At 43.5% G+C, this 14706-nt stretch overlaps 1 protein-coding gene and 1 long non-coding RNA gene across 4 annotated transcripts in view; both read left to right on the plus strand.

Moving 5' to 3' along the window:
- The window catches only part of STX2 (syntaxin 2), a 54434-nt gene that overhangs the window by 28206 nt on the left and 11522 nt on the right, over positions 1–14706 (plus strand). For all 3 annotated transcript variants that reach the window (XM_019507074.1, XM_019507075.1, XM_019507076.1), the window contains exons 3-4: positions 7275–7374; positions 12956–13030. In XM_019507074.1, coding sequence (XP_019362619.1) covers positions 7275–7374; positions 12956–13030 — 175 coding nt within the window. The remainder of the gene's footprint in view (positions 1–7274; positions 7375–12955; positions 13031–14706) is intronic.
- LOC109290489 lies at positions 1705–3047 on the plus strand. The gene is made up of 2 exons (XR_002095606.1): positions 1705–2221; positions 2515–3047. It is a non-coding gene; the product is annotated as an uncharacterized LOC109290489 (long non-coding RNA).

Genomic DNA, 14706 nt, shown 5'->3' on the forward strand with positions numbered 1-14706 from the left:
AGGAATGTTGTCGTGAAATGGGGCCTCAGCTGGAGAGTGAGTAAACACTCAATGGAATTTGATCAGTTTATTAGTAATTTTGCAGGGTTTTCACTTCCTTAATATAGACTGAAAAGCAACAGCTTTGAAATAGTTCAAAGAAAATACTTCCACCCCAAATGTCCTAATTGTCTGATAGGAACAAAGTAATTCCCATTTGTCTTGCCTTCATTTCAGCCTGTTTTAGGGATAGAAGTATATTTTAATAGAAATGACTGTATCCAGTATCCTGTGTCAGCAGTGCTTACCACTAGATGCTACACAGGAATAACCAGCTGCATAATGTGGTTCATTGCACAATACTGGCATGGGGGCATTGGAATGATTGGTTCTGAAAAATATCTGCTGATCTCTGCTGATCTTCATATTGGGTAAGGGCATATCTACATTGTTGCGTTTACTCCAGGTTCTTTATATGTTTTAGCCTAAACTTTCCTTTCATGCAGCCACATAAAGACCAATTACATTTGGGTTTTCATGCTATGAGCCCTTGCTTGCACTGGGAAAGGCATGGGTCAAAAGCCAGTGTTTTGTTTTTAGGCAGGCTTTAACCCTCCCTCCCCTCCCCGCCTTGTTTTGCGGTAAGGTTGCAGCTTGTGTGGCTGCGTTGGAGTTTAGATAGCTTTTTACCTTCTTACAATTTCCAGGGCCCGTGCTGTTCTGGTCCTTCTGATTAATCATTCTGTACTCAGCTCCTGTGCATTGGAAGTCACCTACTCGAGCAAATTGTGGTACAGTATAAGTATTCCAAAACTGAAAGATCCAAGTACCTTAAGGCAAAGACTGTTAAGCCCAGCAATTCATCTACTTGTCACTACAATACAGAATTTGTCTGAGTCATTCACACCCCAAGTACCGAGCATCTGGTCATGCGTGACAGATCTGAGCAGGAATGGTGTAATCCCTAGACGAAAGCAAGACAGGATGGGACCAGAGGAGTCCGCTGACAGAAGAGCGCACACAGTTGCAGGATCAATTCTGGTGCTGAAAATGGCTGTGGAACAGGCTATATGCTTGAATGACCTAATGAGCATCTTGGGGCCATATTTTAAGGATATGTTTGGGGATGGGCCCAGGTAGCGTCCTGGACAGGAAGTGGCACTGGAACTGCAGCTGGGTAAGTGGGGCTTCCATCTTTGTTATAGGGGAAATTATAGTATAAGTGGGAAGGGTTTTAGAGTTATGAATAATAAAATGATTTCAAAGGATAATGTGCATTTGGAGTTTGAGGGTGGTAGCCATGCTGCTTTGGTAGCCATCCTTCCATGTGTAATCCAAGATGGATTTCAACATGGGGGGAAAATGCAAATGATGTTATTAATAAAATAATACTATTTCTAAAAAATCATAATCATAGGTTTAGCAAAGACTAGTGAGCATATGTAAATACTATGGATACCGCACTGTTTGCAGTTGCCACATGAATAGACAGATTGGCTGCGTCCACATGAATGAAGAAGTTTGTTTCCATGGGGACAAGTAGTGGTGGCTCACCTTGTAACCCCAGCAGCCTTACCTGGGGGCCTCAGGAGCTACAGCCACGGTGCTCCTGCAGCTGGGATCTCAGCCAGGCTCTGGTTTTGGGTGGCACCCACTGCTGCCATGTGTGCTGCCCCACTTTTTTTGCCATGGGTTTTTTGACCCTGGGCTCTTCCAGGGCCAAACCCCCTCCCCATCACCCTGGCCCTGCAAGGTAGAAGATAGGTCTGCAGCACCACATGCCGCATGTCCATGCCTGTCTGGGTGCAGCCATTAATGCCATTATTCACATTAAAAAATGGTCTTAGCCTTGGTAAATCCCAATGGTTATATTAAAGTCTTTGGAGAACATTTCCATTTAGTCCTGTCTGTTTCCGGCATTGTCTTTAGGAGGGCAGCACATTCAAATCCAGTCCTAGCAAGACTTTGCTTCCTAGTTCACATCTTAATGTTTGCTCAAATGTTCCTGTATTCCTGTTAGATAATGTTTCTGAATTGTTTTATGTAGGAGGAACTCTGCTGGCCCCTGAGATTCCTGGGCAGGGCAGATTTCCAATGTCTGCCTCTAACTTGCCAACTCTCTCCTCTTCTTGATGTGCCATTCAGTTAGGAAGTGACAAAAAGATTTCATTGGCACATAGAGATGGAATCCATCACTAGCCTGAAAGAGTTTCTTCCTCTTCCATTCTGGGACTTCAAGCAGGTTAATATATTAGGGCTTCCCCCTTCTGAAATATGTTTGAAAACAATCCTAATAAAGGACCCTTGCTCTGATTTCCTGTCTCCTCATCTAGGTCCCAAAAAGTTTCAATTTTCTAAAAACTAATTAAACCTGAAACTGTTGCCATACGGTCTCTGGTTTGGCTAGGTAGCTAGCAAGGCTTTCTGAACGGGTTGATACATAAAAATAGAACGAAAGCATATAGACTAAGTGTCAAACTGGCCTTGTAGTGATGCAGAACATGGAGAAAATATGGTTTGTTTTTTTCTTGGCAGGCCCTTCCATCTCTGCTGCCGAAAGACATCCGCTCAAGACTGTTGAACAAGCCTGAAGACCATTGAAAAAGGCCCTTGTATGACGTTCACAAGTCAGCCTAAACTACTTAGTAAGGAAGAAGAGTGGAACATGAGAGAGACAAAATCAAGGAGGAAGAGGGCATGGTCATGCATTTCTTTGAGCAGCGGAAAGAGGAGTAGGACCAAGCACAGCCCACCAAACTGCAGCCCCAGCTCCTGCAGCAGCATTAAGTGCTGGACTCTTAAAGCCACTGCAGTATTCAGGGCTGGGTGGGCTGTATATTACTCCAGAAATTGCCCCTTGAATTCACTCCAGTGTTTCTGACGTAAGGAGCTCATGCCAGATACCCAATTCTATTATTAGTGAAGATGTTTTGCTTGCACTTTAACTGGCATAGTTTTGCACTTAGTTTTCTTTGTATGTTGAAGGAAACTAGTATGCTTATAATTTTTTTAAGTCTTTATTTTAATACTATTTTTGCTTTGTTAATAAATGTATTTGGTTATAAAACGTAGTTACTGTGAGTGCTTTCTGAAAGAAAGGAATCTGAATTATAGCCAAAGCTTCCATTAAAGTACTTGATTCACTTGCAATATCAAACACAAATAATCACAGTCGTTTGTGTAATGTATGTAATGATCAGGGATCTGGGTTTTCCATTTCCCATGGAAAAAATGGAGTAAACTGCAGATTTTACCTGGTACTAGAGGAAAATGCAGATTTCTCATTTTACTGGAGAAACCCATGGATTTTGCAGTTTTGTGACAAGCTCTCTGCAGACTGGCATCCTGCAAGGGGCTGGGAGGAAGCGAGAGGAGTGTGGTCTGGCAGGGGGTGTCACGTGCATGTGGTCGCCAGACAGCCTGGAGAACATTTCCCGCAGGTAAGTTGAGGAGAGCAGGGGGATTGAGGCTCCCATAGGGAGGGAGGGAGTTGGGCTGGAGCTCCTGCCCAGCTGGGCAGTGCTTGGAGTTTGAGGCCCAGGGCTGCAATGTGTGGCTGCAGGGCCCGGGCGGAGTGTGGGATGGGGCCATGGGTGGCTCATCTGGGCAGGGGGCTGGGGCTGACTGCCTCCCTGCTGCTGCTTGCACTCTCAGGGGGGCAGGGAGAATCTGTACCCCCAGATATGTGCATGGGATGGGGGCAGGGTGGGTTGGGAGGGGCTGTTCCCCTCTGCTGCATGCACTCCCAGTGCATGGTGTGGGCTGCCTGCTATGGGGGGGAGGGCTGCTCCCCACTTCTGTGTGCATTCCCAGGGGACAGGTGGACCTGTGAATCCTTGATCAGTGCGTGGGGCGGGGTGGGCTGTCTGCTTCAAGCTCATGCTCCCTGCCCTGCAGCCCTCCCCCGGGGCCTCTGCAGCCCAGCATGTGTGACCAAGCACTGCCAGGTACAGTGGAGCCGTGCAGGAAGCTGCCTGCTGCTGCTAGTTCTGCACTGCCCGTGTACCCCGTGTACAGCCCTGAATCGCTGCAGCCTCACAGGCAGGGGGTGCCTTGCCATGGCAGCATGGAGCTTGCAACAGCAGGCAGATTCCTGCATGGCCCCATTGTTTTCCGGAGCGCCAGGTCACACGCTGGGCTGTGGAGATCCTGGGGGAGGGCAGCAGGGCAGGAGCCTGCAGTGTGCAGCCTCCACCCCATGCACAGATGTGGGGGGGCACAGGTCCCCTTGCCCCCCTGGAAATGCGTGCCATGACAGGGAGTACTCCCACCCCTGCCCAAGCCCACAGCTAGCAGGTAACAGGGGGAGAGCCAGGCTCTGCTGCAGCACCCACCACCTCCTGCCATGAGCAGGGGGCTGCAGACCCAGGTCCCTGACCCTGTTGCCCTGGCAGTTGGGGTGTCCCCCTCTGGCAGGGCTGGGGGAGCTGGAGCAGCAGCTGTGGGTGGGGGGCAAGGACCACCAGCAGAGCTGGGGGGATTTTGGGGGGAGTGAGGGGCAGAAGCAGAGCTGGGAGGTTGTGGCTGGGAGTGAGGGGCAGGAGCAGGGCTGTAGGTGGGGAGTGAGGGGCACTGGCAGGACTAGGGGGCTGTGGGGGGAAGTAAGGGGCACCAGGGGGGCTGTGGGGGACCTTTCATTTTAATCACAGTTTTTAGGGGTTTTAATCAAAATCTGCAATTTTTTTATCAAAGCATTTGCGATTTTTTTTTTTTTAATTTTTTTTTTTTTTATCAGGGAAAACCAGGATCCCTGGTAGCAATGCACAGCATAACATCTTCTCACGTATATAAGTTACCCTGTAATGAAGGATGTGGGCACACAGAGAATCCCATATTTCACCTATTTAGACCCAATTCTAGTGATAATTGGTGCACTGCTTGCTTCCCTGTACTGGGCCTACAAGCCTGAATGTTTTGAGCCTGCTGTAAGGGAAAATGATCATGCTTGTCCTTGCAGATATTGTACAGTATGCAGCACACCACAGTAGTATGGATCAAAATGGTTTTGCAGATGACTGTATTTTTCTTCAGTCTGCCAAATGTGTGCGCTCCAAGCGTTATGACTTTAAGTGCAACTAAACCTTTTGCAAGATTTTCTGAAGAGTTTTATGAGCTATGGGAGGAGAGGGTGGGTAGGATCCTCTACACTATAAGTGCATACAGATGTTGTGTGGATGATCACATTGTTTGGTCCCAGACTCTCCAAACAGGTAAACCCTAGATCTTTTTGGCAACGAATGTTATGCTCTTTCCAAATGTAGTTCATGGCTGTGTTCATGAGCCTACCTTTGTGGCTGAATGAGGCTTACGGAACAGTCCCTTTTGTGAGTGATACCACAAGGAGGTACGTGAAATGTAGGCAGTGGCTTTTTCCTAACTATACCGAGGCCTTTTTTGCAAAGCCCGCTTTTAATTTTGGTCACATTAACTAGTGGTCATGCGTATGAATAAACCACATTGACGACTTCACAAACCCCTACAATAATAGTACAGAAGTTTGACTTGCAAACCCCTAAGTGGTTAGGCATGGCTTATTGTGATTTAATGTAGCCATTTTCAAGATGCAAGGTGGAAGTTGCAAACTGCTTTTGACCTTGATTGTGTTCCGGCTAGGAGTTTGGGGCAAGATCTCCTTGCAGTCCCATGAAGGTCCACTCTCGCGTGGAAGTTCTGGAGTCCCAGCTTGGTCCACCCGGGCCTTCATGATTATCATATGTAGTTCCAGCACTTTGAACTACTTGCCTTGCACAAAGAATACTAGTTTGCCGTTACTGCATCTCCACTTTGCCATGAACAAGTTCCCTTCAAAATTGTAAATATATCCTGGTGCTAACCTAACTCACTCACTGTCCCTAGTAGCCTTTGATCCTCACTACCTCGCATTGCATTTTTATATATTTCTCGCAGTGCATTTTTATATTTCAACTGTCTCGTCTTTACTATGGCATTTTATATTTTATACTTTTAAACCCTTAAGGAATTGTACTCCCTATAGAATGAAATTATACCCCGGAACATTGTTTAAAACTGCACTGAAATTGTATTTGGAAAGTGATAAAATCTGCTATATTGGGCTGGTCCCTGAGTGAATGCTAGTATGAATGACAAACCAAGAACCTCTGTCAGAGGAACTTACCATTACAAAACTCTACTGTACAAGCCATTTTAGGCTAATCAAGTCAAGGAACTGATTCCTAGAACTGAGCACCCACCCTATTGACTATTCTTGTAACCCATGACAATACAGCCATTGAGTCAGTCAAGTCAAGGGTGGACTCCCGAAACGTAGGTACCAGCAGGCAGAGACCCCTGTGATTAACAGCTCTCATGCATTACTCAAGACTCATGTGAGACAGCAACCTCCAAATTGGGCAGCCAGGATGATGCTGGGGGATCACACAAGTCTGCCAGAAAGGGATAAAAGGCAGTGAAGTGTGACCCTCAGTGGTCCCTTCTCATCCAGTACCTGACCTGCTAAGACAGAAGAACAAGTAGGCGACCCCCCTTTTGGAGAAGACATTGCCTTGAAGGAAGCTGACCATCAATAGCAGACTCCAGAACTTTGGATAAGTAGATATACAACACCAGTGCTCTCAGAATCACTACAGCAGCTACTATACACTATAGTACACAGGTTATGAGTGAGTGAGTGTGTTAAGCTGACCAGTACCCTTAGTAACTCAAAGTTTGCATTTATGGTTTTATTGGTAACTTCACATCCCATCCAATGAACTAGAATTTATTATGATCTCGAGAGTTGGTCCTTTGTAGCCAACACAGACAGTTAAACTGCACTATGAGAATAGTATATTGTCATTAATAAATTGCCCCCCACAGCCCTAATTTCATGTAATCTGGAAAATTTAGATCAATAACAATCCAAATATATGGTTAAAAATAAACATTGATATTATGTCAAAATTTTTAAAAATGGAGTTCTGTCAAGCCTACATATGACAGCAAAGGGATTTCCTTTGCTGGCATTGGGACACTAATGTACTTTCAGTCTGGGAAAGAAAAATCATCACTCATGTAGAAATACTTTCTGCGTGTTGTAACATGATGCCCTACAATTTTGGTGTGTAATTGAACCATCTACAGCATTTTGATTTTTTTGTTGGTTTGTTTCTTTCATCTTATGGCTTAAGATATTTCAGTTCCTTACTTTTGAAGATCCAGTCTTTTTCTGGTTATTCTTTCACACCTAAGATTGTTACAGGTACAGTTACATTTTTTTAATCTCAGAAAGATAATTTTTCTAGCACTTTCATTGTCATATTTTTCTTTCCGTATAGGTTGAGGATCTCAGGAATAGTATAGATGACATCTCACAAAATGTGGAAGAAGTTAAGAAAAAGCACAGCATTATCCTGTCTGCACCAAATCCTGAAGGCAGTAAGTCCTTTAAAAAAATATTAAATATGTATGGTAGTTACATGGGTGGGTACTGCTAATGGATAGGTTACGGTTCATCAGAATAGAGTTTTAGAGCTGTGTTTCTCAACCCCTGGGTCACGACCCAAAAGCGGGTCACAAGAACATATTGAAAGGGCTGCAAACAAACTTTAAAAATTGATTCTTCTTTACAGGAGAAAAACATGGGAAACCGTGGCTTTTTCTTGCAGAGTTCCAGCCTGCCAGGGGCTGCTTGAGGCACCCCCCACCCGCTCCACACACTAGAGGCTTGGGGCAGAGGGCAGCGGGGCAGGAGTAAGGAGCACTGGGTCAGGACTGGCCATCAATGTTTATATATGGGTCCTGGTCCAGAAAAGGTTGAGAACCACTGTCTTAGAGGGTGTTAGAACACTGTAAAATGCATAGAATGCAGTGCCTTTCTATATATATCTCCAATATTAAACAAATTGAAATACATCCTTCTAACTTGTCCATTTCAGCTTTAAAATCACATTTTAAACAAATATCAATATTTTCAAAATGCATTATATAAGTCCCAGAAACCAGACAGAAACTCACCCTATTCAGTTTGTTAATGTAGTGTTGGTTCTTGTTCATGTTGGTTTTTGTTATTATTGAATTTTCATTAACTTGGAAACAGCATCCCTTTTGCTGTTTGAAACTGCTTTAGGTCTTCAAAAAAAAGTCTTAGTTGTTGGAAGAGTGAGACTAATGCTCCTTCCTTTTGTTTTTGCCAAAAAAAAAAGTGGGGGCTGGAGAAAGAGAGAAAAAATACCAGCCATCAAACTGCTTCACTGGTCTGCTGAAATGGAGAAATCCCAGATTGAGAGGTCTTATGTAGGAAGTCCTGTGGAGACAAATTTCTACTTTCAGAAAGAAGAAACTGGTCACTAGGGAAAGCTGCCTACTACAATGTCCACTTTTGTTGAAGGAACAACACTTAAATTTATTTGTGAAGACAATCTATACAGAAAGATGTATTTGTAGTGTTGAGATCTAAAGCAAGGGTGTCAAACATGAGAAGTGGGTCATCCAGCCTGCAGGGTTTCTCACTGGTGAGACCACTGACCTGTGTGTGCTGGACTTGGCCTGCAGGGCCATCGTTGCAAGTGGCCCAGCTCCTGTGACAGCAGTGTTCATCTCCACAGATACTGGAGATGCTGGTTCAGCATGACTCCTCCTTGCCGCCCCCCCGATTCAGGTGGTTTTAGTCATCCCTGGCAACTAATATGGGTGGGAAGGGGAAAGGGGATCTGAACTGCAGCAAAATGGGTTTAATAAACATATGGGAGTATTTGAAGATGGGTGGATAAGGATAATGGTAAGAACACATAATTACACAAATTAGCAACGTCCACGCTCAACAAGGTTAAAAAAAAATTGAGACATGCTTCTCAGAGCCAAGCTATACTTGATATAAAGCACAAGTGGTGCCGTTAGGTATGAAGCCAACTTTAGAGCTGTATTAAGCTCCTTGTTCAACTTAAAAGAAATTCCATGGTTGCTGTAAATGGCACCCTTTGTGCCCATTTTTTCAGCTAGGGATCATTGACCAATGACTGTGAAGGGGTAGAGTAGAGCAGAATATATCCTTCTGGATTTACCCCATCCTGGAGAAATCCTTATCTGCTTGGTAGGCCACCTTTAGAGCTCCTTTGCTTTGCTCTTCTCCCTCAGATGTCTTACAGGCCCTGAAAATTGGCCTAAAATATATTTACATCTACAGATAATTAGTCTCTTTAGTTCTGAAGCTTCTTTTAGTAAAGCTTGCAACTCTGTTTTTCACTGGGTATCAGGGTGTATATAATTACATCAGTACAGCATATGTGCTAGCATTGCATGTATACAATTGTGTTTTTGTTTAGCAGTGAAGAATTACTCTTCTGTCCATTCATCACTCATTAAAACGTTCAAGTTTGTTTTCCTGTTTATAAGAATATCTGTATATTTATCTCAAGAAAGCATAATGCATAGGGCACTGCTTTCATTTTGAATGCACTTTTGGCCACTTCACTATTTCAAGTAATCCTACTAATAGCTATAAAGTGCTTTACGGAAGTCCATGTGTGCCTGTTGACAAGATGTAGCCTTTAAAAACAAAACAAAACATTGTCATCAGCACCACGTGCCCATATAAAAGCAGCGTATGATGAGAAACTATTTAAAACTGCAGTCTGGCTTTCAATGGGACTTGTGCTTCTAAGTCATCTAGGCCTTATCATATGCATCTATATGTCTAAGAGCTTGATTCGTAAGCTACTTACAGCATCTGCTTCTTGGATTCGCTGTAGGGACTTAGCTAAATCCCTCTACAGTGAAATATAGGCAGTGCCTGGTACAGTGAGGTGATGTGGTATGTGGAAAACAATCACTGGTAAGTGGACAGAAGTGTATACGTACACTATTTATAAAGAAAAAAGTGTTTGAAAAATAATTACCTTGATGAAAAGAAATCACTGTACTTTGTTGTTTGAAGCCCTACTTTTAAAATCCTACTTAAAAAAAAAAAAAAAAATCCTTAATGATTTAGAATGAAATGCTGTGACCTTTGCTTTTAGTTAATGAACTTGTTAATATTTCCCAAACTTGAACACATGCAGTGACAAATATAAACCTAAAAAATGCAAACCTGGTTCTGGTATAAAACATGCACATCTTTTAAAGAATGAATATCCAGGAACCTTCTCAACATGACTGTCACTGATTCTCACTGCTGTAACATTGCAAGGAGGAAATTAGATATTAAAAGATTTTAGCTTCCTTTATTAACTTAATACTTGCTGTGGTTGACAGCATCTAAAAGTTACTTAACTCTGCAGTTTATTTCTATTGCTTATCATTTTCTCATTTAAATAGTTGCAACAAAAGTATTTCCCCATTTGTCAGTAAACAGAATGGTAAGAAAAACTCAAAGTTACCTTGCTACCGATGTGGACGTTAATATTATTATTCCGTTTCTTTCTGCCATAATATTCATACATGCACTAATTTTAAGGTATCATCAATGGAGAAATCTGATCGTCTGTGCACTGTATAACCATAAAGTTTTAAAGGGTTTGTTTTCGTAGGATTTTTCAGCCGACTAGATTGGTCCTAGTGCATTTGTACCAAAGTGGGAACAAGGGTGGAAGACTTTCCCCAAATTATTGTTATGGAAAAAATATTTAATGCTTGATTAACTACTGCATCGCTTCACTTTGTACTAAAATATCATCATTGGTTTAAGTGAAATTACACTGCCAAAAATCTGGAGTAATAATCTGGATTTGATATGGAGCGATTAATCAGGCCTAAAGAGCAAAACAGGTTATGGGAGGAGGGGAAAGAGGGAGTATAATTGGATGCCAAGTGCAATGGGATTTAGGTGCAGCAAGTTGTTACTGGTTGCAAATTGGCCAAGTTAGGGCTCCAGTTCCTTGGCACTATCTCCAAGAAGAACTTCTTTTGCCTGGGAGAGGAATATTTCTGTAAGAGGGTGATTCTGCACTGGAGAGAGTTAGTGGGGAAGTCACTAAGAAAAATTAGCCCTAAGGAAGGGGCTGCTTTTGCTTATAACTGTCACCTTGCTGCTGTAGAAAATGGAAGGCTTATTTTAATTAGAAATTGAGACTAAATGGTTTTTGCACTAATCATTAGGTGTGCAACAGAATCACACGAGGCCATATTGTTTGTGAGAAAGTTGATATCTGAACGGCGTATATTTAATTTGTTGTATGATGCTAGTAAAGATCAGAAAAGTGTGTATGCTATAACTAGAAAGAAATGGGAAGTTGAAGGAAGGAAGGGTGTGGAGAAAGCTCCATAGCTTCGATTAAATAGTTTCTTTGAAACACAATACGTTCTGTTGAGACTAAGGGTTCTGATATCAGGTTTGTTTGACTAGTCAAAAGACTTGTGTTTAAGTTTCAAATGTAAAATGAGAGGAAGGAAAAGAGAATGAGAAACGCAGGTGTTTGTGCAAGTGTTAGTACAGAGTGGCATTTATACTAGGTACGATTAAACAGTTTTTATTGTTTTGAAAGCAAAGTTGTTGCATATTTTTTTTAACTTATTTTAGCTCTGCATCTATATGGTTACTAATTCAGGTTCACCAGTATTTTTAAATGTGGAACTTTGTAGAAAGTTTCTGCCAAACAGTACATAAGATTTAAAACCTAAGGTGTTTTACCAGATTCAAACTTAGAACTCCAAAAGATGCATCTGTTTTGTAATCTCATCAATATTCTTTTATTTATGAAGGTCATAGTACTCGATGGTCCAATACAAATTACCTAATTAAAATATGCAGTAAAAGATGCATGGCATCTAGTTTGAGTATCTGAAAATGTAATGATAATAGAAGTAAACAACATCACTATCTCTTGTTATGTCCATTAGAGCTGGCTCCCAACATGGGGCATATTGCTGAAGCACCTCTCCACAACTTTTCTGAATGTCATGGCACCCCAGTTGAAAAGCAATGAGATGGATCCAAATTCAGGAAAAATATGGAGGGGGCATTGAGGCTAAATGGTTGAGAATCAGACCTAGTTGGTGGGGGCAGGATCTCACCCTGCCGTGCCCTTCTCTTTCTACTTCCTGCCCCCTCCCAACTCCTTGTCTGTACTTCGTGGGGGTGGGGGGGGAAGAGTGCAGCCCCTATTGCTATGGCTGCTCCAGCAGGGTCTCGCATACTACCAGCCACCCTTGAGGCCTTTCCTGCCAGCCCGAGGAGCATGGGAAGTGTGGAAGGGACAAGCCAAGTGTGTGTCCATGGGCTGTGTCCAGTGCCTGTCCCAGGTGGCAGCAGGAGCCTCCTGTCATCCAGCGTGCAGATCCGGGGTCCTGCAGCCCCAGGAGGAGTCCAGCACAGCCCTGCAGTCCTCCTAGGGCACAAGTCCCTGGATCGGCACACCGGATGACAGGAGGATGCCACTGCTACCTGGGGCCAGCAGCAGCAGCAATCTTCCCCATGCCCAGCACTGGTCCCAGGCGGCAGTGGCAGCCTCCTGTCATCCAGAGTGCAGATCCGGGGGCCCACACCCCCGGCGGGAGTCTGTCGCAGCCCTGCAACCCTCTCGGCGGTGTGAGCCACCAGATCTGTGCGCCGGATGACAGGAGGCTGCTGCTGCCAGCAAGTGTCACGAGTTTTGCTTTGAACAGTTTGAGGTGCAGTTTCCCAGAAACCTCTGCACTTGTCTCCTTGAAACATGGCAGGCTTCATGCCCTCAGAAGGAGCTACCATCCCTGCAATTTTCATCTGAATCAGGCAAGAAATGACAGTTTTAGGCATTTTCATGATTCTCCATTATAGCCTATGGGCGAAACAGTTTCAATGAAACGAAACAGAACAGTGCTTTGAAACGAAACAAAATGACGAAATGAAACACTGTCCCTTCAGAACAGCGAAACAGACATCAAAACGAAATGGTGCTGTTTCGCACAGCCCTAATCATTATCTCCAAAAATTCTTGCCTCTTCGAAAGGAAATGCTCACTTTGTCTGCGTTATTGATCGAGTACAAATGTTTTAAAAAATGATTTTATATTCTAAAATTTGATTTTATATTTCATTACAAAAGAAACAAAGGAAGAACTTGAGGACCTAAACAAAGAAATTAAGAAAATTGCTAATAAAGTTCGAGCCAAATTAAAGAGTAAGTATTTAAAAAAAAAAAAAAAAAGTGATTTAAATATTTCATAGAATTTAACACATGCGCCTGTGATATCAAGGAAGGATTTAAATTTGTTGAATTTTCACTTCAGTATAATAGCTCCATCATAATCATATAACTGGGACATTATTGTCCTTATCGTAAGAACCCATACTGTAAGAAAATGCAATATAGTATGACACAAAATATAGTTTTACTTAGAATTCTAAATGTTCAAATAAGTGTCACTTATTGTCTCAAATTTATCTGTATTTACTAATACATTATATGTAAGGAAGTCTGTAGAAGCCAAATACGTTAGAGACAGGCACAATACTCGCTGAAATTTTTCTTTAAAACAAGCAGCCAGATGGTGTAAGATGGTGTGGGCAGTCCTGTATCAATCTAATTGAGAATCTGGTCCAAAATCTAAATTCCAGCTGCAGAGTGCTTTGGAAAATCAGACCGTTTATTTAGATAAATAATAGTGTAGTAGTCTCAGAGCTTGTATAAACAGGGAAATAGCCCCCCAAAAAGGCTACCATGGACTACTTCACCTGTGTGTGTCCAGACGAACGGGAATGTGTTTCCCCAGGGACAGGTAGCAGCACCACACTTTTTGCTACTGCTGCTTGTCCCCAGCGAGCACCTGTGTCGTGCACTCTGGCATATAGCAGGTTACCCCAGGTGGGCTAGGGGAGGCTGGGGCCAGCAACTATGCTGGCCGCAGCAGCCTTACCTGGGACCCTCCCAGAGCTGCAGCCTTTTTGGTGTGGGTTTTCTTGACCCCGGGATCTCCCAGGGTCAAGCCCTCCTGCCCACACTGCAAAGTAGCAGTACGGGAAATGGCGGCATGTACGATGTGTGGAGCCGCAGACGGGTCTGTGGCACCATAGACCATGTGTCTGCACTCGTCTGGACACACCCTTTTAATCCACAGAAAGAGTGCTTTTTTGTGATTTAGGTTAATCCACTTTGAAAGTGAGCTGTGTTAACCTGTAAAAGGCACTGTTGGCCTTTGTCAAATTTAAAACACAGCCATTTTTTTTATTCACTAGGTTACATTAGGTTATCCATAACTGGATATCTCAAGTTAAGGCTTCATTTAATGAACAAATAATTGTCCAGTAAATGAGGGTTATTATTTAATTGTCCTAGCAACCCAATTTTGTTAAACACTTTTTAAACATAACCCCATAAATCAGTAGGAAACAGGTTTCATAGTTTCTAGGGTCGGAAGGGACCTGAACAGATCATTGAGTCCAACCCCCTGCCATGGCAGGAAAGAGTACTGGGGTCCAACGACCCCAGCAAGGTGTACATCTAGCCTCCTCTTAAAGACCCCCAGGGTAGGCGCCAGCACCACTTCTCTTGGAAGTTGGTTCCAGATCCTAGGTGCCCTGACAGTGAAGTAGCGCCCTCTGATATCTAGCCTAAATCTACTCTCTGCCAGCTTGTGACTGTTATTTCTAGTCTCTCCTGGTAGTGCTTGGGGCAACAGGGACTCCCCCAATGCCTGTTGGTCCCCTCTGACTAGTTTGTAACAGGCCACTAGATCCCCCCTCAGCCTTCTTTTGTGGAGGCTGAACAGGTTCAGGTCCCATAGCCTCTCCTTAGGGCCTGCCCTGCTGCCCCCTGATCATGCGAGTGGCCTCCTCTGGACCCTCTCCACGTTGTCC

This window comes from Gavialis gangeticus, unplaced genomic scaffold, assembly GCF_001723915.1.
Source record: "Gavialis gangeticus isolate Ggan-Ray unplaced genomic scaffold, GavGan_comp1, whole genome shotgun sequence".
Taxonomy (NCBI): domain Eukaryota; kingdom Metazoa; phylum Chordata; order Crocodylia; family Gavialidae; genus Gavialis; species Gavialis gangeticus.